Source organism: Rhincodon typus, chromosome 19 (assembly GCF_021869965.1).
Source record: "Rhincodon typus isolate 14 chromosome 19, sRhiTyp1.1, whole genome shotgun sequence".
Taxonomy (NCBI): Eukaryota; Metazoa; Chordata; class Chondrichthyes; order Orectolobiformes; family Rhincodontidae; genus Rhincodon; species Rhincodon typus.
Genome location: NC_063350.1, coordinates 7,925,315 through 7,948,163, shown reverse-complemented (window position 1 = coordinate 7,948,163; position 22,849 = coordinate 7,925,315). Strand labels below are relative to the sequence as shown.

At 43.3% G+C, this 22,849-nt stretch overlaps 2 protein-coding genes across 4 annotated transcripts in view; both read left to right on the top strand.

Annotated features, from left to right (window-relative positions):
- The window catches only part of pnp4a (purine nucleoside phosphorylase 4a), a 23,207-nt gene extending 17,309 nt beyond the window's left edge, over positions 1 to 5,898 (top strand). The window contains exon 6 of the mRNA XM_048608090.1: positions 5,745 to 5,898. Coding sequence (XP_048464047.1) covers positions 5,745 to 5,791 — 47 coding nt within the window. The 3' untranslated portion in view covers positions 5,792 to 5,898. The remainder of the gene's footprint in view (positions 1 to 5,744) is intronic.
- Positions 5,824 to 22,849, top strand: part of c19h20orf96 (chromosome 19 C20orf96 homolog) — a 45,466-nt gene continuing 28,440 nt past the window's right edge. Inside the window, exons 1-4 of one of the 3 annotated variants that reach the window (XM_048608087.1) lie at positions 5,824 to 5,934; positions 14,628 to 14,708; positions 15,952 to 16,126; positions 19,011 to 19,138. In XM_048608087.1, coding sequence (XP_048464044.1) covers positions 14,643 to 14,708; positions 15,952 to 16,126; positions 19,011 to 19,138 — 369 coding nt within the window. In that variant the 5' untranslated portion in view covers positions 5,824 to 5,934; positions 14,628 to 14,642. Of the gene's footprint in view, positions 5,935 to 6,057; positions 6,196 to 14,627; positions 14,709 to 15,951; positions 16,127 to 19,010; positions 19,139 to 22,849 lie in introns of those variants that run through there. The other 2 variants (XM_048608086.1, XM_048608088.1) reach the window with 2 other exon arrangements.

Here is a 22,849-nt window from a genome sequence, read left to right as displayed (position 1 = left end):
TTTTTTTTTCTGAAGAAGGGTCTAGGCCGGAAACGTCAGCTTTCCTGCTCCTCTGATGCTGCTTGGCCTGCTGTGTTCATCCAGCTCCACACCTTGTTATCTCAGATTCTTCAGCATCTGCAGTTCCTACTATCTCTGCCATGGCAATGAAACTTGGCTTAAACAGAGCTGGCCCTCTCACCCCAGGGCAATGGAAGGCTAAATGAAGTTCATCCAATTTTGCTACTTTTAAGCCATGCATCTAAAAAATTCCTTTGGGAGCCAGCCAGGAAAAGCAAGCCAAGCGGAGGAAGCTAAAACCTAAATTTGTTTGTTGCATTTCTCTAGAGGCATTTCTTGTATTTCATTGTGGGATAAGGACAACACTTGTTAGGACAGAATTATTATCCCACCCATAAGTGCCCTGAGAGGAATTCAGAGTCAACCGTAACGTTATCTGGAGAGTCATGTAAGCCAGATCAAGGATGGATGGCAGATTATCTCCCTAAAGAGCATTGGTGAAGCAGGTGGGTTTTTGTGATAATTGCTAACTGAAGGTTGGTTAGCTTGGATGGCTGGACTCCAATGTGGCGTATTATCAACAGCATGGGTTTGATTCCACCAGTAGCTGAGGTCACCATGAAAGACTCTCCTTCTCAACCTCTCCCCTCACCTGAGGCATGGTGAATCTCAGGTTAAATTACCACCAGTTGTCTAACAAGTGAGAGAGTGGGACTATGGTGACATCACCTGGCCACCATTAAGCTATCATTTTACTCCATATTTTTATAAATTTCAAATTTCACCCTCTGTCATGGTGGGTTTCAAATCTATGTTCTCAGAACATGACCATGGGAATTGGGATTACTGGTTCAGCAACATTACCATGACACCACCATCTCCGTCCATGTGTTCTCTCCACCCGCTATGTTGAATTCTTAAAAGAAAACATTGAAGAATAATTTGGCTGCATAACAGCAATGATTGCAGCCCAAAATTAATGAGCTTGATATATTTTTCCATAGTGCCCAGGGGCCACAGGTCTTCCATGGATTATAAATAGAAAATGGGTGGACACACCCACTATACTACATGTTAAACCGTTAACATTGCATGAGAGCCTTCATTTGGTGGAAATGCGTATGTGTCTAAGAAAACTTCAGGAGCTGTGGAAATGAACTAAGCACAGCTCAACACAAGGATTTTCAATAAAGCAGATAATAGGTTGTGCTCCAAGGAATTCCTCAGGGACAGACAAAAAATTAAGGATGTGAAATATAGGGAAGCTGAGCCCTTTATTCACTGGAAGGTTCCTTCGAGACGTGCAGGCCTAGAAGCCAATTGGCTACTGTTAGTCATGAGAAGGCCCCGATGCCAGTGGGCTAAACGCCACAGTCCCGCACTGAGAGTATCAAGCTAAATACTTGAGCTCACGCCAATGTGTGGGTGTGCAAAACAATTCACTCACTAAAGTCTGAGTTGCTGTGATCTGCCGGCCAAAAACATAGAAAAACAAAAAAAAAGGAGCAAGGATGAGTTATTCAGCCCTGTCAGCCTGCTCTGCTATTCAATCTGATCATGGCGCATCCTCTATATTAATGTCATACTTCCACACCCTTCCCATACCCTTTGACGCCTTTACTCTGTAGAGATGCATCTATTTCTTTCTTAATTGTATTCGGTGATGTGACCTCCACCAACTTATGTGGTCAAGAATTCTACAGAGTGAACAAATTTATCCTCGTCTCAGTGCAAAATGGACTACTGTGTATCTTGTGACAGTGACCTCCTTGCTCTAGGCCCTCCAGTGAAGGGGAACATTGTGTAGGCATAAATTACTGCACATGCTGAAAACAAGAAATGCTGGAGAGCACAGCGGGTCAGACAGCATCCATGGAGAGACAGCAAGCTGACGTTTTGAGTCTAGATGGCTCTTCAACAGAGTCTTCAGCCCTGCATCCAATCTGTTCGGCCCTGTCAAAATGCTAATGTTTCATTCAGATCCCCTCTCATTCTTCTAATTTCCAGTGACTATAGCTCTAGTCACAGAATCCCTACAGTGTGGAAGCAGGCCATTCAATCCATCAAATCGACGCCAGCCTTCCAAAGAGAATCCCCACCCAGACCTGCCACTCCACCCTATCCCTGTGACCTTGCCTTTCTCAGGGCGAGTGGTAGTTATGTCAGTGCAGACTTGATGAGCCTTAAGGTCATTTTTGCACTCTATGAATCTATAATCTACCTAACATGAACTTCCCTTTGGGAAGTTTAACACGGCCAGTCCACCTAGCCTGCATATCTTTCAACTATGGGAGGAAACCAGAGCACCCAGAAGACATATGCAAACTCCACACAGTCATCCAAGGGTGGTATTGAACCCAGGTCCCTGGCGCTATGAGACAGCAGTGCCAACCACTGAGCCATCATGCCATGCTGTCACAGCCAATACAATCTATCCTCATGTGACAAGCCTGCCGTCCCAGGAATTGGCCTGAAGAATCTAAACTGTACTCCCTGTATGGCAAGTACATCCTTTCATAATTTGTGTTAGTCATATCCAATTGCTTTTCGTAAACCTTGACTTTAAAACAATCTTCTTGCCACATCAGTCCATAATCAACAATACAGAAAATAACTTGACATGGTTCTTAGACCGGGCAAGTTTTTTTTGTTTTCTGTGAAGACAGAACTAGAGACCTTCGTTAACAGTTTTGCCAATTTCTTCTTCTCTGTTATGAATTTTTGCATTTCAGACTCCAAGGGACCTACATTTGTTTTTACAAAGCTATTGATAATGACAGTAAAGGCTCCAAAGTTCCTTCCATCAGCTCAGGAATCTCCTCTGCTTTTTCTACCTGCCGTTGATGTGTGATGGGAGAATTTGTTAGTTAATATTCAACCTGTATGGTTACATTACAAGCGCACCTTCCTTGGTTATCAGGTCCTGTTGTGTGGCTCAAACTCACAACTGCAAATAGAAGTGACGATGTTAAGGAATTGTTTCCCTGAGAGGGCTGAGTGTCTCTGAAATTTCCTTCCTCAAAAGGTAGTGGAAGAATCAAAACATAGAAAATAGGGGCAGCAATAGGCCATTCAGCCCTCTGAATCTGTTCCGCCTTTCATTATGATCATAGCTGATCATCCAACTCAATACCTGTTCCTGTTTTTCCCCATATCCTTTGATTCCCTTTAGCCCCAAGTGATATATTGCTATATCCAACTCCTTCTTGAAATCACACAGTGTTTTGGCCTCAGGTGCTTTCTGTGCCAGTGAGTTCCACAGGCTCGCCACTCTCTGGGTGAAGAAATTTCTACTCATCTCTTTGTGCTTCCAAAAACAGAAGCTAATGCAAGGCATGCTGACTGACGTGCATGGAACCTCTAAACAGCTACATGGCAACATCACATCTGTATCCAGACCCACAGCAATGCAGTTGATTCTTAAATGCCCTCAACCATAACACCATAAAAAACAGGAGCAGGAGTAGGCCACGTGGTCTCTCGAGCCTCCTCTGCCATTCAATAGGATCACATCTGATCCAACATTCCTCACATCCCCTGACCTAAGGAGCCACATAGTTCAACAACAATTAGCAAGTAGCAACAGATGACAAATGCTGGGCTTGTCAGTGAACCCCACATCCCATGAAGATCAGACCATTCAGGAGTGACGTTAGGAAGCACTTCTACACACAAATGGTGGTAGAGGTTTGGAACTCTTCCACAAATGGCAGTAGATCCTGGATCAGCTGTTAATTTTAAATCTGGGATCAATAACATTTTTGTTAAGCAAAGGTATTAAAGGATATGGGCCAAATACAGGTATATGGGATTAAGCCACAGATCAGGCCATGATCTCGTTGAATGACAGAACAGGCTCAGGTGGCCGAATAGCCAACTCCTGTTTCCTGTTCCAGGGAAAGTTCTACTCACTAGATAATTTCTTGTTAGTGCTGAAATAATATAAACACTTTCACTCACTTATGGTTGACTGTTTGATTTACTTTCAAAAGCATCCCTTGGCATTAAGACAGCATTTGATTGACCAATTCCAAGTGAAATTGTAGCTAATGAGTCATTGAGCAAGTTCTCCATTGGCTGGAATCACACCAAATGGTTGTGGTGATTGGAGGACAATCACCTTAGCCCCAGAACATTGCTGTAGAAGTTCTTCATAGCAGTGTTCTAGGTTCAGATATCTTCATCGATGATTTGCCTTCTATTGCAAGTTCAAAGGTAGGGATGTTTGCTGATCATTACACATTAATATGTTCCATTCACAATTCCTCAGATATTGACCTGCATGCAACAAGATCTTCAAAACATTTCAGCTTGGGCTGATAAGTGGCAAGTAATATTCAAGCTGCAAAAGTATCAGGCAAAAAAACACCAAAATTAAAATAGGCTGCATTACCTCTGCTTGATATTCATTACCATCAGACCCCCACCAACTATATTCTGAGGATCACCATTACCTAGAAAATTAACTGGGTCAGTCCGATTGAGAAGGTCAGAGTCTGGTGAGCACTCTTCTCCTGACTCCCCAAAGTCTTTGCATCACCTACTCATCAGTTGTCTGATGAAATGCCATCCACTTGACAAAAAAAAAGCAAAGAAAAGCACATTCTGGAAATCAAACACAAAACAGAAATTGCTGGGAAAACTCAACAGGTCTGGCGGCATCTGTGGAGAGAGAAAGCAGAATTAAAGTTTTGGGTCCCGTGACCCTTCTTCAGGGTGGCTCCTCTTATATAGATGATTTGGAGTTGGGGACCACGTGTAGGGTGTCAAACTTTGCAGATGACACTAAGATGAGTGGCAAAGCAAAGTGTGCAGAGGACTGTGAAACTTTGCAGAGGAACATAGGTACATTGAGTGAGTGGGCAAAGGTCTGGCAGATGGAATACAATGTAAATAAATGTGAAGTCATACATTTTGGTAGGAGTAATAGTAAAAAGGATTATTACTTGAATGGTAAAAAGTTGTAGCATGCTGCTATGCAGAGGGACCTGGGTGTCCTTGTGCATGAATCACAGAAGGTAGGTCTGCAGGTACAACAAGTAATTAGGAAGGCAAATGGAATTTTGTCCCTCATTGCTAAAGGGATTGAAATAAAAAGCAGAGAGGTTATGTTGCAGCTGTACAAGGTGCTGGTGAGGCCACACCTGGAGTACTGTGTGCAGTTTTGGTCTCCTTACTTGAGAAAGGATGTACTGGCACTGGATGGGGTGCAAAGGAGGTTCACCTAGGTTGATTCTGGAGTTGAGGGGGTTGGCTTATGAGGAGAGACTGAGTAGATTGGGATTATATTCATTGGAATTCAGAAGATTGAGGGGGGATCTTATAGAAACATATAAAATTATGAAGGGAATAGATAAGATAGAAGTAGAGAGGATGTTTCCTCTGGCAGGTGAAGCTAGGACAAGAGGGCATAGCCTCAAGATTAGAGGGAGCAGATTTAGAACTGAACTGAGAAGGAATTTCTTCACCCAGAGGGTTGTTAATCTATGGAATTCCTTGCCCAGTGGAGTAGTTGACACTTCTTCAGTAAATGTTTTTTAAAAAAAGGTAGATTTTTTTTTAACAATAAAGGAATTAAGGGATACGGTGAAAACGCGGGTAAGTGTATCTGAGTCCATGAAAGGATCAGCCATGATCTTATTGAATGGCGGAGCAGGCTCGAAGGGCCAGATGGCCAACTCCTGCTCCTGGTTCTTATGAAGGGTCACTGGATCCGAGACATTAACTCCTCATTCTCTCCACAGATGCTGCCAGACCTGCTGAGTCTTCCCAGCAATTGTTGGCTTTTTAACTTTCTGGTTGCCTGAATGAGTGCAACTCCAACAAATTCAAGAAACCAGACACCAACCAAGACAAGGAAACCAGCTGAATGTTCAAATCCTGTTCCTATATTAACCTTAGTGGGACAGTGACTCTAAACCTCCAAAACTCAAGGTAACATCACTGAGCGCACACATGGATACATCCAATGGACAATGCGCATGCGAATCCTGTGCGGGCGTTTTGATGAGGGATGGTTGCACGTGGTGGGGTTTGTACGCATGTGCACCAGGCCGCTGCCAGACATGCGCATGCGTAACAATGGTTGACCCGCCAGCCGGCAAGTAAACATGCGCAGTGAGTAGGAGGCGACGCCGGCGGAGGGGGGAGGAGGAGGAGGTTTCCGCAGGTTAGGCGGCCGGGGCCTCGCAGGAGGTGAGTAATCGAGGCCGTACCCGAGTCTTCGCGGCGCTATTGTGGGAGAACGGACCTGGAGCTTTTCATTCGAACAGTGAGCGGGGAGGTCTTCGGGCATCTCTTTTGCTGGGCCCAGGCGTCAGTGGTGGTCTCCATAGCAACCAGCAACCCCGAGGCTCCTGGTCGATTGTCCAGAAACAGGGGCATTAGCCACAGTAATAGCCCAGGGGCTGCAGGGGTATTCTGTGCAGCTCAGGCAAACGCGACTTTTGTTTTGCTTATAACGCCTTTTTATTTCCTCAGAAACCCCTCATCAACATCACTATCCCCCCCAACAAAACCTCGAAAAGCACTTGGATTCAATCGAGTTGGGAAGAAGGCCATCCAACCCACCAAATCTATGCTGCTTATTTGGTGACCACCCCTCCCCCACAACTGCCTCCAAGGTGATACTCCCCCAGCCCCGCACAGCTCGCTACTACCTCCTTCCAAAAATCCATAAACAGGACTGCCCAGGCAGACCCATTGTTTCAGCCTGCACCTGCCCCACAGAACTCATCTCTTCCTACCGTGACTTGGTCTTTTCTCCCCTGGTCCAGTCCCTGCCCATGTACATCCATGATTCCTCTGATGCTTTACGTCAGTTTTGGAATTTGCTGTTTGCAGGCTCCAGCCTCCACCTCTTTACCATAGACATGCAATCCCTTTGCATGTCCATTCCCCACCTGGATCATCTCAGGGCTCTCCATTTCTTCCTGGAGTAAAGGCCTGAACCATCCTCACCCACCACCCTCTTCCGCTTGGCCGAGTTCATCCTCACCCTCGATAACTTCTCTTTTTAAGTCCTGTCATTTTCTTCGGGTCAGAGGGGTGGCTGTGGGTACCCACGTGGGCCCCAGTTGTGCCTGTCTTTTTGTGGGGTGTGTGGAACATTCCTTGTTCCAGTCCTAAACCTGCCCCTACTCCCAACTCTTTCTCCAGTATATTGATAATATCATCACTGCTGCTTCTCTCTCTCGTCTGGAATTGGAAAAGTTCGTCAATTTCACTTCCAAATTCCACCCTACCCTAACTTTCACCTGGTCTATCTCTGATTCCTCCATTCCCTTCCTTGACATCATTTCTGGCGATAGACTGCCACTAATACCCACTATAAACCCACTAACTACCACAGTTACCTGGACTATACATCCTCGCACCCTGCTTCCTGTAAAGACTCCATTCCATTCTCTCAGCTCCTCCATCTCCGTTGTATATGTTCCAATGAGGCCAACTTCAACAAGGGAGCCACCAAAATGTCCACTTTCTTCCTCAACCGAGGATTGCCTGTTTAAAAAAAAAATGTACCAGATGATGAGAAGCATAGATAACGTGGATAGCCAGAGACTTTTTCCCAGGATGGAAATGACTATCACAAGGGGGCATAATTTTAAGGTGATTGCAGGAAGGTATAGGGGAGATGTCAGAGGTAGGTTCTTTACACAGAGAGTGGTGGGTGTGTGGAATGCACTGCCAGAGGTGGTAGTAGAGTCAGATACACTAGGGACTTTTAAGCAACTCTTGGATTGGCACATGGATGATAGTAAAATGAAGGGAATGCAGGTTAGTTTGATCTTAAAGTAGGATAATAGGTCGGCACAACATCCGTGGGCTGAAGGGCCTGTACTGTTCTATGTTCTATCATTCCCCAGCACCATTGTCGACAGGGCCCTCAATCGGGTCCAACCCATCTCATGCACTTCTGCCCTGTTCCCTCCTGCAACAGTGATAGGGTTCCCCTGTCTTTACCTATGATCCCACCAGCATCCACACCCAGAAGACCTTCAGCCGCCGTTTCTGCCACCTCCAGCGAGATGCCACCACGAGACACACATTCATCTCTGCTCCCCTCCTTTGTCCACCTTTTGCAGGGATCATTCCCTCCGGGACACCTTGGTCCACTCTTCCTTCGCTCCCAACATCACCCCCCACCGCTCCAAGGCACCTTCCCCTGCAACCACTGAAGGTGTAATGCCTCCCATTCACCTCATCCCTCCCCAGTGTCCAAGGGTCCAAACATACATTTCAGGTAAAGCAGCACTTTACCTACTGCATTCATTGCTTGCAATGTGGTTTCCTCTACATTGGGAAAATGAAGTGTATACTGGGTGACCACTTTGCAGAACATCTACGTTCTGCCTGCAAAAAAGACCCTGAGCTTCCAGTTGCCTGCCACTTTAATGCATCACCCTTTTCCCTGGCTGACATATCTGACTCAGGCTGGCTGCAGTGTTCCAGCAAGGCTCAGCACAAGCTGGAAGAACAATACACATTACACTTCATTTTCCGCTTGGGGACCCTGCAGCCCTCTGGACTCAATATCGAGTTCAATAATTTTAGGGCCTGAACTCTCCCATGACCTAACCCCCACTCCACACATCAGGCCTTGTTGTTACATAGCCTGCCATTACACACTACCTATTGTTAGCCACTAACAGTGTCCATGAACAGCTATTCACCCTCATAGCCAGATTGTTATGAACTCCTTTGTCTGTCCAACTGTTCTTCTCTCTCTTTGGGCTCTATCCCCACCTATTGTTTACTCCTTATCCCCGCCCCCCACCCTATCTTCTGCATATGATCCAACATTTTCCTAGCTACCATCAGTTTTGTGGAAGGGTCACCAGATCTGAAACATTAACTCTGATTTTTCTTCACAGATGCTGCTAGACCTGCTGAGCTTTTCCAGAGATTTCTGTTTTTGTTCCTGATTTACAGCATCCGCAGTTCTTTTGGATTTTTACGCTTTTGGGGAGTTTTCTTTTCAAGTGTTGTCATTGTTAACTGTCAAGCAAGTGCAGCAATTGATCAGTGCATGGCAACCTCTCACCTACGGCAGTGAAATAAATAACAGGGCTGATGGTTGCACTGATGTAAGTTGAGTGAGGTGTAGTGGTTAAATCTTCTCTCTCCTTTGCTATAGGTGAGAGGAGAGAGATTTAAAAAGACCTGAGGGGCAATTTTTTTGCACAGAGGGTGGTTTGCGTATGGAATGAACTTCCTGAGTAAGACTTAACCTAAGAGGCAAATTTTTCATGCAGAAGATGCATCTATGGAATGAACTGCCAGATGAAGTGATGTGAAATGTGAAATAGTTCAGAAAAGATTTACGAGGATTTTGACAGGATTGGAGGGTTTGAACTATAGGAAGAGGCTGAATAGGCTGGGGCTATTTTCCCTGGAGTTTCGGAGGCAGAGGGATGACCTTATGAAGGTTTTGGATAGAGTGACTAGCCAAGGTCTTTACTCCCCGGTGGGGGAGTCCAAGAGTAGAAGGCATAGGTTTAAGGTGACAGGGGAAAGATTTAAAAGGTACCTAAGGGGCAACTTTTTCACAGAGGGTGGTGCGTATTTGGAGTGAGCTGCCAGAGGAAGTGGTGCAGCTGGTACAATTACAACATTTAAAAGGCATCTGGATGGTTATATGAAGGGTTTAGAGGAATATGGGGCAAATGCTGCCAAATAGGACTAGATTATTATAGGATTTATGGTCAGCATCCTGTACAGCATTTGAAAGGCCTTTGGCTGGGTATACGAATAGGAAGGGTTTAGAGGGATATGGCCAAAAGCTGGCAGATTAATTTAGAATATCTGGTTGGCATGGAGAGTTGTACTGAAGGATCTTTTTCCCTGCTGTACAGCTCTACGACTGTAAGTGGTAGATGTGGGTCTGGAGCAAGCAGTTGGGACTAGTTTAGTTTGGCATTATGTTTGGCATGGACAGAAGGGTTTGTTTGCATGCTGTATGACTTTAGGACTGACTTGCACTGACTCTTTCCCATCCATGCAAGTGCGTGGGCTGATTTGAATTCTTCAAATCAGGACAGGCTATGAAGGCTGATGTCTGTTACAAGTTACAACAGCAACCTCAATTATACTTCTTCTCCCACCCTGCTCATTGGAGGGCCAAAATTTGACATCAGGCCTGTGTATGCCCTGCTGTCTCAGCTCACCTGCCTGTGAAATCCACATAATAATGTCTTTGTTATCTTTAAGATCAACCAATTTGGTTATATTCTGGCTGGTGTCCTTTCTTGCACCTTGCATAAACTTCATGCAAAACTGAGAGGGGCCATCACTGAGATGTATGAAATTATGAGGGCAGTGGGTATGGTAGACAGGAAGGTACCTTCCCCTTGATGGAGAGATCAATGTTCTGGAGCACAGATTTAAGATAAGGGGCAGGAGATGTGACAAACTATTTTCACCCACAGGGTGGTGGGAATCTGGAACTCACTGCTTCTAAGGGAGTAGAGGCAGAAACCCTCATCACATTTTTATTTTGATGTCCACTTGCAATGCCAAGTATATAAGGCAGAGAGCCAAGTGCTGGGAAATGGGATTAAAATAGAGAAGTGGTTGATTTTGACTGGTGCAGACATGATGGGCTGAAGGGCCTTTTTCTGTGCAGTAGATCTATGATTCTAACTCTTTGGTGTTAGCCTGGTTGTCACTCTGTTCAGTCAAGCTTCAAAATCCCACCATAACAAGGAATGTCAAAGTCAGGATTCCTCCTCAACTTAATGCTTAGTTTTGTGCAACTGATGTGCATGTTGAAACAGTAACTCTGTTTCAAAAAAAAATTCAGACACTAAGTCTGCACTTTGCAAAGAAACCAATGGTACAAAGCAACAGGTCAAGTATTCGTGAACTAGCGTTCCGGACCCAAAGGATTGGGTTCAAGTCCTGCTTGTCCCTGATGTGTGTAATAACATGTCTGAACAGGTTAATTCAAAATACACACAAAGCCACTGTTTGTAGAGTCATAGAGCTGTACAGGATGCTGACCATAAATCCTATAATAATCTAGTCCTATTTGGCATTATTTGCCCCATATTCCTCTAAACCCTTCATATAACCATCCAGATGCCTTTTTAAATGTTGTAATTGTACCAGCTGCACCACTTCCTCTGGCAGCTCACTCCAAATATGCACCACCCTCTGTGAAAAAGTTGCCCCTTAGGTACCTTTTAAATCTTTCCCCTGTCATCTTAAACCTATGCCCTCTACTTTTGGACTCCCTCACCGGGGAATAAAGACCTTGGCTATTCACTCTATCCAAAACCTCTATAAGGTCATCCCTCTGCCTCTGAAACTCCAGGGAAAATAGCCCCAGCCTATTCAGCCTCTCCCTATAGTTCAAACCCTCCAATCCTGTAAAAATCCTTGTAAATCTTTTCTGAACTATTTCACATTTCACAACATCCTCCCTAAAGCACGGAGACCAGAATTGAATGCAGCGTTCCAAAAGTGGTCTAATCAATATCCTGTACAGCCGCAACGTTACCTCCCAACTTTTATACTCGATGCAAGTATAGTAAATGCCGCCTTCACGATCCTATCTACCTGCAACTCCACTTTCAAGGAACTATGAACCTGCACTCCAAGGTCCCTTTGTTCAGCAATACTCCCCAGGACATTACCATTGAGTGTATATGTCCTGCCCTGATTTGCCTTTTCAAAATGGTGTACCACACATCTATCTAAACTCCATCTGCCACTCCTCGGCCCATCAACCCATCTGATCAAGGTCCCATTATACTCTTGGAGTAACCTTCTTCACTGTGTCCACAGTGCCACCAATTTTGGTGTCATCTGCAGACATACCTCCTATGTTCACATCCAAATCGTTTTATGTAAATGACAAAAAGCAGTGGACCCAATACTGATCCTTGTGGCACATCGCTGGTCACAGGCCTCCAGTCCAAAGCGCAACCCTCCACCCTCGCCCTCTGTCTTCTACATTCGAGCTGGTTCTGTATCCAAATGGTTAGTTCTCCCTATATTCAAAGTGATCTAATGTTCTTAACCGGTCTACCATGCAGGACCTTGTCAAACACCTTACTGAAGTCCATATAGATTACGTACTGCTTTGCCTTCATCAGTCCTCTTCCTTACTACTTCAAAAAACTCAATCAAGTTAAGGAGACATGTTGACTATCCCTAATCAGTCTTTACCTTTCCAAATGCACGTAAATCCTGTCCCTCAGGGTCTCCCCTAACAACTTGCCCATCACTGATATCAGGCTCACCGGTCTACAGTTCCCTAACTTTTCCTTACCACCTTTCTTACATAGTGGTACCACGTTAGCCAATCTTCAGTCTTCCGGCACCTCATCTGTGGCTACTGATGATACAAATATCTAGGCAAGGGGCTCAGCAATCACTTCCCTAGTTTCCCACAGAGTTCTCAGGTACACCTGATTAGGTCCTGGGGATTTATCCACTTTTATGTATTTTAAGAAGTCCAGCACCACCACTTCTGTAATATGGACATATCATTACTAAAAATACTACTAAGTTAGAACCACTAACCCTCATCCCCACCTCCAGCTTTGCAAACATATAGTAGTTTGTTTTACCCAACAACTTTGATTTTTGATCACACAACTTCACCAGAAGCATTCCTTTATTTAAAATTTTGAATAAAGGTGGGTAGGATGATTGTAGATTTCATCATGCAAGTGATTGTATTTCTTTTATGAGATGGGGTGTCACTAGCTCAGCCAGAATTGGTTGCCTATCCCAAATGCGCTTGGATACATGGTGGTTTTCTGCCTCCTTGAACCATTGCAGTCCTTGGGCTGTAGCTACACCCACAGTTCTTTTAGGCAGATGCAGGATTTTGAACCAGTGACAGTGAAGGAATCAGTGACGTATCAGAATGGTGTGTGGCACAGCAAGGTGCTTGCAGATGGTGGTATTCACTTGTGTTTGCTGACCTTGTTCTTCCAAGGGGGTAGAGATTGTGGGTTTGGAAGATGGTGTCAAACGAGCCTTGGTGAGTTGCTGCACTGCATTTTGTAGATGGTACATATTGTTACCACAGTGCATCAAAGGAAAGTATGAATGTTTAAGACAGTGCCTGGAGTGCTCAGAGCAGTTGTGTCATGAATAATGTTGAGCTTGTTGGGTGTGGTTGGAGTTGCATTGGTTAGGGTTAGGGTTAGGGATGGGTTTTGAGAAATCCAAAGGTGTCTTATGTGCCACAGAATTTCCTGTCTTTGACCTATTCTTATAGCAAGAGTATTTATATTGCTGATCCAGTTCTGTTTCTGGTCAGTAGTAACCCCTAGAATGGTAATAGTGGCAACAGTGTCATTTTTGAACATCCAGTGAAGAAGGTTAAATTCTATTTTGCTGTCGAAAGTTGTTGTCTGGCACGTAAATGACAAGTCACTTCTGTGCCACAGGTCAGTCCATGCCTCCATATTTTCCAGGTCTTGCTGCACGTGAGCATTGATGGTTTCAGTATCTAAGAGTTGTGAATGCTCAGTTCAAACATCAGCGGACATTCTTATTTTTATTCTTATGATGGTGGGAGGATCATTGATGAAGTAGCTAAATATGTTTGAACAGAGAACATTTCTTTGATTAACTCCTGCAACGATCTCCTGGGATTGAGATGATTGACCTCCAACAACCACAACCATCTTTCTCTGGGCTAAATTTAATTCTGACCAGTGATGAGCTGTCCCCTATTGACTTAAATTTTACCAATAGTTCTTGATTCTTTGGTCAGAAAATGCTGCTTTGTCTTGAAAAATCATCCTGCCTTGCCTCAGGTCATTTGTCTATGAGTGGATCACAGTAGCAATGACCTTTACAAAACAAATAAACTCCTGAGCAACCTCCCACATTCTACCCTCTAAATTTGACATTGCTTCCTGATTGTGTCCTAATTCTCACCATGTTCTATTCACCAAACACCTGTTTCCTGCTTAAATTGGTTCCCCTTTAAGCCACACTTCAATTTTAAACTCTAATCCTTGTTTTCAAACTTGTCACTGGATTTGCCCTTTCGCTATTGTTTTAATCTCCTCCAATCCATTACGGTCTAAGATAACCTGCGCTTTGCGAATTCTGATCTCTTCAGCATCCTCATCATAACGTGTCCAGCTTTCCCAGCAGTTTCTTCAGCTGCCAAAATCCTATGGCCTAGAATTTACTCTCCAAACCTCTTAGGCTCTTTACATCTTTTCACTTCCTTTTAGATACTCCTTAAACCTTATATCTTTGACCAAGCTTATGTTCACACAACTTCACCAGAATCATTCCTTTTTTTTAATTTTGAATAAAAGCGGGTAGGATAATTCTATCATGCAAGTGATTGTATTTCTTTCATGAGATGGGGTGTCGCTAGCTAAGCCAGAATTAGTTTCCTGATCTAATATCACTTTGTGGCTCAGTGTTGTACTTGGTGGCATATTGTTCCTGTGAAGCACCTTTGGAAATTTTACAGGTTAGCTACAATATAAATACAACTGATTGTGCCAGCAGCAGTGGTATCATTGCCATGCCAGTAACTGACACAAATCTGGTGACGTTGAAGGGCTAAACTATCTCTTCCTTAACTCTATACCTGCAATATAATGTACTGTATGATTTATCATTTGCTGTACTATCCACAGGATCTTTGGACCAAGATGGCGACAATGACAGAAAGCAATATCTGTATTGTGAAATCCTTAGAAAAGGAATTTGATTTGATAGTAAGTATTGGGAGTAAGAATGGCTGGAAATGTTGACATATTTAAATCAAATTTAATGTTTAAAGGAAAACTCCACATTACCATGATTTTGAAAGACTGGCTATAGCAAGGCACTCTGGTACTACTTTAGAGACATAGATTGTTAGTTTCAATTAACTATCTGAGAAGCCAGTTCCAGTTTTCCACATCATTTAATGGTTGAATATATGTCAGACAACAGCTCATGGATCTCCGGTCTCTTACTGATCACATCTTGTCGACTGCAAATGTGGAAGTTATCATTTTTCTCCACTATTAGAAAGCCTTCATAGCACTTGACATTCAAACTACTTCCTGTGATTATCGAAACTGGATTCCAGTTACTTAGTACGTTTCCAGAGCTGAAGAAAGAAGAGATTTGCATTTATAAATCATATTTTGTGACTATAGGATATCCTAAGCTGAGCTTTTACTTTTTGATGGGATGTAGGCAGTGTTAACAAGACCAGCAGTTATTGATCTTTCCTAATTGTCTTTGAACTGACTGGCTTGCTAGGTGTTTCAGAGTCAACCACATTACTGTGGGTCTGGTGTCACATGCAGGCCAGACCAGATGAGGATGGCAGGTAATATCATAAGACATAGCAGCAGTAAGTCGGTCCATCAAGTCTGCTGTGCTATTCAATGAAATCATTCTTGCTGTGATAATCCTCCACTCTGTTTCCCTGCCTTTTCCCCATAACCCTTGATTGCCTTACTGAATAAAAATCATCTGTCTCTCAGACTTGAATAGTGTTAGCAACCCGAGTTAGATAACTCAATGCTACTTCATCACGGTCATCGTTGCTGAAGTTGCTTTCAATTCCAGATTTTATAATTTGAAGCTGCCTTGGTGGGATTGGAAACCTTATCATAGCATTAGCCTGGGCCTTTGGATTACTATTCCAGTGAAATTCCACTACTCCACCATATTCCTAGACCATGAGATGTAGGAGCAGAAGTAGGCCATTTGGCTCATCAGGTCTGCCCCTCCATTTGACGAGATGACGGCTAATCTGATAATCCTCAACTCCACTTTCCAGCCTTTACCCCATAATCCTTCGTTCCCTTACTGATTAAAATTATGTCTATCTCAGCCTGGGCAGTTGATGTGCTCAAGTTCAGAAACGCAGTTTGAACCTCCTAACTCAGATTAGAGTAAGCCAACATGTTACTGTAACTAACCTGTTAAAACATTTCTAACTGCATTGCTTTCTGCTGTTAGGATTATAGTCAGTGGGAGAGAACAGACAGACATGGAAGGAGTCGCAGTGCACAGACTTCCTCACTTCCACCGATCAAGTGGTCGCCAGAAGCTTTAGGAAATCACTGGACGATTGTGAAGAAAGAAAAGGAAAAGTCAGGTCATCGCACTACCCAACAGCAGAATAAGTCAGAAGGTATTCTCCCATTTTACCTTCCATAATGGCAAGTTTCACATGTCTCCCTTTGTCTGACTGTGGTTGTCTGACCCATATCCCACACTTTTTTTCCCGTCCTTTCCGCTCCTTTCCAGAACCAGGATAGAACATGAGAACATAAGTTGGCTATTTAACCCCTCAAGCCTGCTGTGCTATTCCAGGAGGGTTCCTCATTCAACCCCAGCACCTCCATGTTCAAAGAATTACCCTCCACCACCTCCAACATATTGCCACCAACAAAAAACTCTTCTCTCCTCCTAGTCTTCCAAAGGTGTTATTTCCTCTGTAGCACCCTGGTCCGTTCCTCTATCACCATGACCCCTTCCAAAACAGGAGACGTAGCATCTTTCTTTTTACTTCCATTCTCCTCGCTGTCCAAGGCTGAAGTTCACACCTATGCAGAGCAATCACTGATTCATTCTGAAGCACAAGTATCACAAACATGATCTTTTATTAAGTGTAGAAGTCTGTTCATATCAAACTTTTTTAAAGACCAAGATCAAAGATGGAAATTCGTGCTTGTAGTTGGTAGTAGGGGTAAATGTTTAAGAGTTCAGTGATGAACTATTTAAAATCATTCTGTCCTCAAATATATTAGTTCTTTTATAGCTTCATGATGGTTAAAATTTATTGTTTTATGTTCAGTTCATTTTTATCATATGATTGCATGATTCCCTTGGAAAAGATGGTGATATAGTGGTAGAATTCATGGCTTGATGTTCAAACTCCTCTATGATCTCACCTTTCCCTATCTGTATAACTGCATCAAACTCAGCAACCTTCAAGTTCTTTGTATTTCTCTAAGTTTGGAATCTTGAATATTCCCTAATTTTAATTGTTTCACCATTGGTGGCCACGTTTAAGGCCCAAAGTTCTGGAATTCCCTCATTAACTCATTAAACCTCACCACCTCAACGTTATCACCCCCCTACCCTGCCCAACCCCACTGGCCAAGACATTCCTGGAAACTATACTTATGACCAAGCCTTTAATCTTGCTGATTTTGTTTTATCCTCCTGTTGTACAGTGAGATTTCTAAATTAAAATACTATTAGTTGCTGTTGGTTTGTGGTTTGTGGACGACGGCACGGTGGCTCAGTGGTTAGCACTTCTGCTTCATACCACTGGGGTCCTGGGTTCGTTTCCACCATGGGTGACTGGGTAGAGTTTGTACATTCTCCTTGTATCTGCATGGGTTTTCTCCGGGTGCTCTGGTTTCCTCCCACAATCCACAGATGTCCAGGTTAGATGAATTGGCCATTCTAATTTGCCTGTAGTGTTCAGGGATGTGCAAGATGGGTTAGCCATGGGGATGCAGTGTTACAGGGATAGGGTAGGGGGTGTGGATCTGGGCTAGATGCTTTTCGAAGTGTTGGTGTGGACTCGATGAGCTGAATGGCCTGCTTTCACACTGTAGGGATTCTATGATTCTAAGACATAATGTGAACAATCCAGAAGGATGCTCAATCCTGTATGCCTGAAGCATTTTACAGACTCCCATGTGCACCAAGTGATTGCAGGTGTAAAATGTGAGCCCAGGTTCATAGCTGGAAATCTGATCTCCACTCACCTGGCCTGTCTGTATCAGGATTCCAACTCTGCACCTTTTATCTCAGAATTGAGACTGCTGCTGCTAATCGAAAGTCTTGCTCTTCATATACAATGAGTTAAAAATCATTTTTGATAATGTTATGAGAAAGGCATATTTAATTAATTTATTTAAAGTACTTAATGTCTTGGAATAGTGACAGGTAAGCTTTAACGTTTAATTTTCTGCAAAACAGCTATTAATATTATATCTCAAACAGAAAGAAAAATAGTTGAGAGAGTAGACTGAGAGAGATTGGGATTCAAAGAGTTGGCTTCCAAATAAGTAATTTTGAAATATAGTCATTGTCATGATGTTGCAGCCTCAGAACCATGCACAGAAATTTTAAGAATGAACCGATATTGGTTGAGGACAATCATTAGCCAGAACAGGAGATTATCGTCCCTGTTCTTACTTGGAATGGTTATATGGGATCTTTTGCACAAGAGGTCAGACTTGTTTTAAACTTCTGTCTGAAAGCTGAGCCCTTTGACAATGTAGTACTGACCTGAATTTCATGCTCAAGCATCTATATTGGGACGAGAACCCACAATTTTATGAGACTGGGGCTGATGCAGGCTTACATTTGCTTCCTACTTGGCTTGAACTTTAATGTCCCATCGCAGTCATTACATTATGGCTGCTGCTTTCATGCTCCCTAAGGTGTGTCCGCTAAAATGCATTCATGAAGGGAAAAATAAGTATTTATGTCCAAAGTATTTTGTAGAGCAAAAAGATGCATATCATTGTTTGGCAGTTTCATATCTTTCTGTTTGCTGCCCTGTCTAATTATTTCAGTGGTTCCATTTGTATCCTAGAAAGGCACAGTGACAAACTAAAACAGTCACATCTTCACCTTGGAGCCACCTGGCGAATATATTATTCCCAAAAAACATCTACTTACTGTCAGCACTGGCAGGATACATATATTTATGCATGAACAAACACGTCTTGGGATTTGATGAGTATAATTAGCAACAAGTACTTTACTCTTTTGATACACCTCTGTCTAATGACAGGCTTCTGGCTACCTGCTACTTGATATGATAAGTGTTTTTGAAACAAAAATCCGTATAGCCCCATGCTTCCAACTGAATTGCACTTTCACTACATTTTGCACTTGATAAACCATGATGCAATAATTTTTCATTACTTAGTCCATTTTTATGAAATTCAGCCAATTTAGCAGCAATGTTAACCTGTTTATACCTGCAGTACAATAGCAAACTTACACCTCATTCAATGAAATAATCTCAAGACTTTGCTCTATTTTAGGTTTATTCCGGCCAAACACAGATCAGCCCTATTCAGGAAAATGTGATCATCCCTGGCAGAAAAGAATACTTCTAAAGGATGATGACCCCTGCTACGTCGAAATGCAGAAAAAAATTGCTATACTTAAGGTTATTATCAAGAATGCCATCAGTGTTGTAGTACCAGAAATATACAATGCAGGATGTTTGGGGACTAAAACATAAAATCTTGGAGTCTCTTTTGCTTGACATGTTTCCAAATAATGGGTGAGTGTATGGCTGCCAGTCACTGGAATGATCAAACAAGGGAAAGTGTGGTTTTTCAGAGGGCGTGTCGCTGCAGAACTTCCCTTTTTCATTGCTTATCCAGACATCCTCGTGTAAGTCACCCAGGTAACTGTTAGTGAATGGTGAGTGAAATAATTCCACAGAGGCTAGTATCCCATCACCAAGTCACCCTTTATTTACACATGGGGAGTCCTTGACACTGATCCAGCTCCGGAGCCAGCTCTGAGTGAATAGGATGTCTGACACCCCTGTTCTTATCTGTCAGTCAAGGCTCCTTGATTGGACCAGATTAACAGCCCCAGCCAGGGAATTCATACCTATGAGGTCCACCTGGCTGATCTTGTTATAATGACTACAGTAAGTTTTGCGAGTGTATTCCACTATGGAACACGCCATTACATGTGTTAATGTCCTTCCTCACTATTCTTACGCCTGCATTACTATCAAGGCTACCAACCACTGCGCAGGGCCAGCCTAATTCATTTTTCCCCTAACCCACTGCAGCAATGCCAATCAGCATCAAATAATTAATATCAAATCAAAGACTTTTCTGTGTTGTGTGACTTAACTACACCATAGGAATGCACTGACCAATTGAAGGAACTTCTCCCTTTGTTTTTGAAATGTAGCAAATGGGGCAAGAAAAGGTCATTTGGCCCCTTGAGCACTCTTTGCCATGTAATAGATTGTAGCTGATGTTCTATCTCAATGCCATTTTCCTGCACTGTTCCCATATTCCTTGACATTTTTAATATCTAGAAATCTATTGATCTCTGCCTTGAACATACTCAATGACTGAAACTCCATAGCCCTCTGACAGCAAATAAGTAAACTTCAAGGATTTGCCATCTGGCCTGAAGAAATTCCTCCTAATTGCAATCCTAAATGGCCTACTTCTCATTCCGAGTTCTAGTCTCCTGTCCAAAATTAAGGCCTGGGCACCTTCCTTTCTGCATCTATCCTGTTAAGCCCTGAATGAATTTTGTATGCTTCAGTAAGATCGCCTCTTGTTCCTTTAAATTCTAGAGCATACTGGCCAAATTTCTTGTTTTCTTCTTATAGAAAAATCCTGCTATTCCAGGAATCAGTCTGATGGACCTTAATTACACTCTCTCTGAAGCAAATCTTTCCTTAGTTAAGGAGACCAAAACTGTACACTGTATTCAAACCGCGGTCTCTCTAAGGCTCTATACAATTACAGCAAGACATCGTTATTCTTGTGCTCAATTCCTCTAGCAATAAAGACCAACGAACCATTTGCAATTCAAATTCTCTGGAGAGACTGGTGCCTCAAGGGAACGCACTTTCAATATATGCATTCGGTGTTAACATCAAGCTCTCACAATTGAGAACAGCATAAGTTAGCTATGGGAGAAAGATCCTGTCCAAGTTTGAAATAAACCCCCACCTGTCTGCTCCTCCCACCTCACTGACCAATCCCCACCCCCACCTCCTACCTACCAGCCTCATCCCTGTCTCCTTGACCTGTCCGTCTTCCCTTGACTGACCAACCCCCATCCTAACTCCCCACCTACACTCCCCTTTATTGTCTCCATCCCCACCTCCTTGACCTGTCCGTCTCCTCTCCACCTATCTGCTCCTTTATCCACCTTCCATCCGTCTTCCCCCCCACTATTTATTTCAGAGTCCCCTTCCCCTCCCCCATTTCTGAAGAAGGGTCCAGACCCGAAACGTCAGCTTTCCTGCTCCTCTGATGCTGCCTGACCTGCTGTGTTCATCCAGCTCTACACCTTGCTACCTTAGAGTTTCCTCTGTTTTGCTCACCAAATAATGTTCAAGAAATACATGCAATGCAGAAAATTTGCTTGTCATCTGTTTTGAACACTGCTGCATGCAAACTTTCTTCATGGCATTTGTAGTGTCAGCACATGCTGAGTTTCATAAGTATGTAAATTTTGATGAATGTCAAAGATCATTTGCAATTAAAGTGCCTCTGACATCACCAGATCCAGTTCGGTGCAAATTTGTTCCTGGTAAAACTTGGTGCTATTGATTCTACAGGAGCTCTACTTGGTACTGTTGTAAGTGACACGCTAATTTTGAATTAAAAATGTTTTTAATGCTTCAATACTTATTTGAACTTGTTCATCCCTTGTCAGTATTGCTAACTTTATTTTATATTTTCAGTTCTGTGCCACCTGCCCCCTTAGAGTATGCTTATTTATAGGGCAACCACAAGTTCGTTAACAGCTGCTAAAGTTGCTGGCTTAAACCACAAGCACACATTTTTCCAGAGTAGGGACCTCTGCCTTTCTCCCGTCTCTGTTTCTCTTATCGCCACCATCAAAATGCCCCCCTTTACTCCCCCACCCCACTGCAAGCCTCCCTTACCAACTCCATCTACTTGACCATACATTTGTTCCACGCTTAAAAAAGACAACCTACAAGTTAATCTAGCAGCCTGATCTCTTAACCACACGCTGTCATTCTTTGTACCCATGCTGATTTATTCCGTGTTCTTTGACCTCCTGCACCAGAGTGCTGCTTCCTTACCAACTCTCTTTCCAAGAGGGTTTCAGGTGTATGGACACACCTGTTTAAAAGTACAGCCACTACCTCCAGCCTTATTCGTTAAAATAAACCAGGGGAGCAGAGATGTCCAATTTTAGCTCTTCGCCTGGAAAAGTAAATTTGGCCCGTCATAGATTCATAGAAATATACAGCACAGAAACAAACCCTTCAGTTCAACTCGTCCATGACAACCAGATATCCTATATAAATCTAGTCCCATTTGCCAGCATTTGGCCCATATCCCTCTAAACCCTTCTTATTCATGTACCCATCCAGATGTCTTTTAAATGTTGGAATTGTACCTGCCTGCACCACATCCTCTAGCAGCTCATTCCATACACTCACCACCCTCTGCGTGAAAAAGTTGCCGCAATAGGTCCCTTTTATATCTTTCCCTTCTTACCTTAAACCTGTGCCCTCTATTTTTGGAGTCCCCCACCCTGGGAAAAGACCTTGTCCATTTACCCTATCCATGCCGCTCATGACCTCTATTAAGTCCCCCCTCAGCTCCAATGCTCCAGGGAAAATAGCCCCAGCCTCTTCAGCCTTTTCCTATAGCTCAAACCCTCCAACTTTGGCAACATCCTTGTAAATATTTTCCGAATCTGTTCTAGATTCACAACATCCTTCTCATAGGATAGAGACCAGAATTGAATGCAGTATTCCAAAAGTGGTCGAACCAATGTCCTGTACAGCCACGATATGGTCTGGGGTGGAGAAAGTCAGAAATCACACAACATCAGGTTATAGCCCAACAGGTTTATTTGAAAACACAAGCTTTCGGAGCCTCAGTCCTCCTTCAGATGTTAGTGAGAGAGGTAGTATCAGATATAGAATTTATAAGTAAAAGATCCAAGGTACAGCCATAGCATGACCTCCCAACTCAATGCACTGACCAATAAAGGCAAGCATACCAAACACTGCCTTCACTGTCCTATCTACCTGTGACTCCACTTTCAAAGAACTATGAACCTGCACTCCAAGGCCACTTTGTTCAGCAACACTCCCCAGGGCCTTACCATTAAGTATATAAGCCCTGCC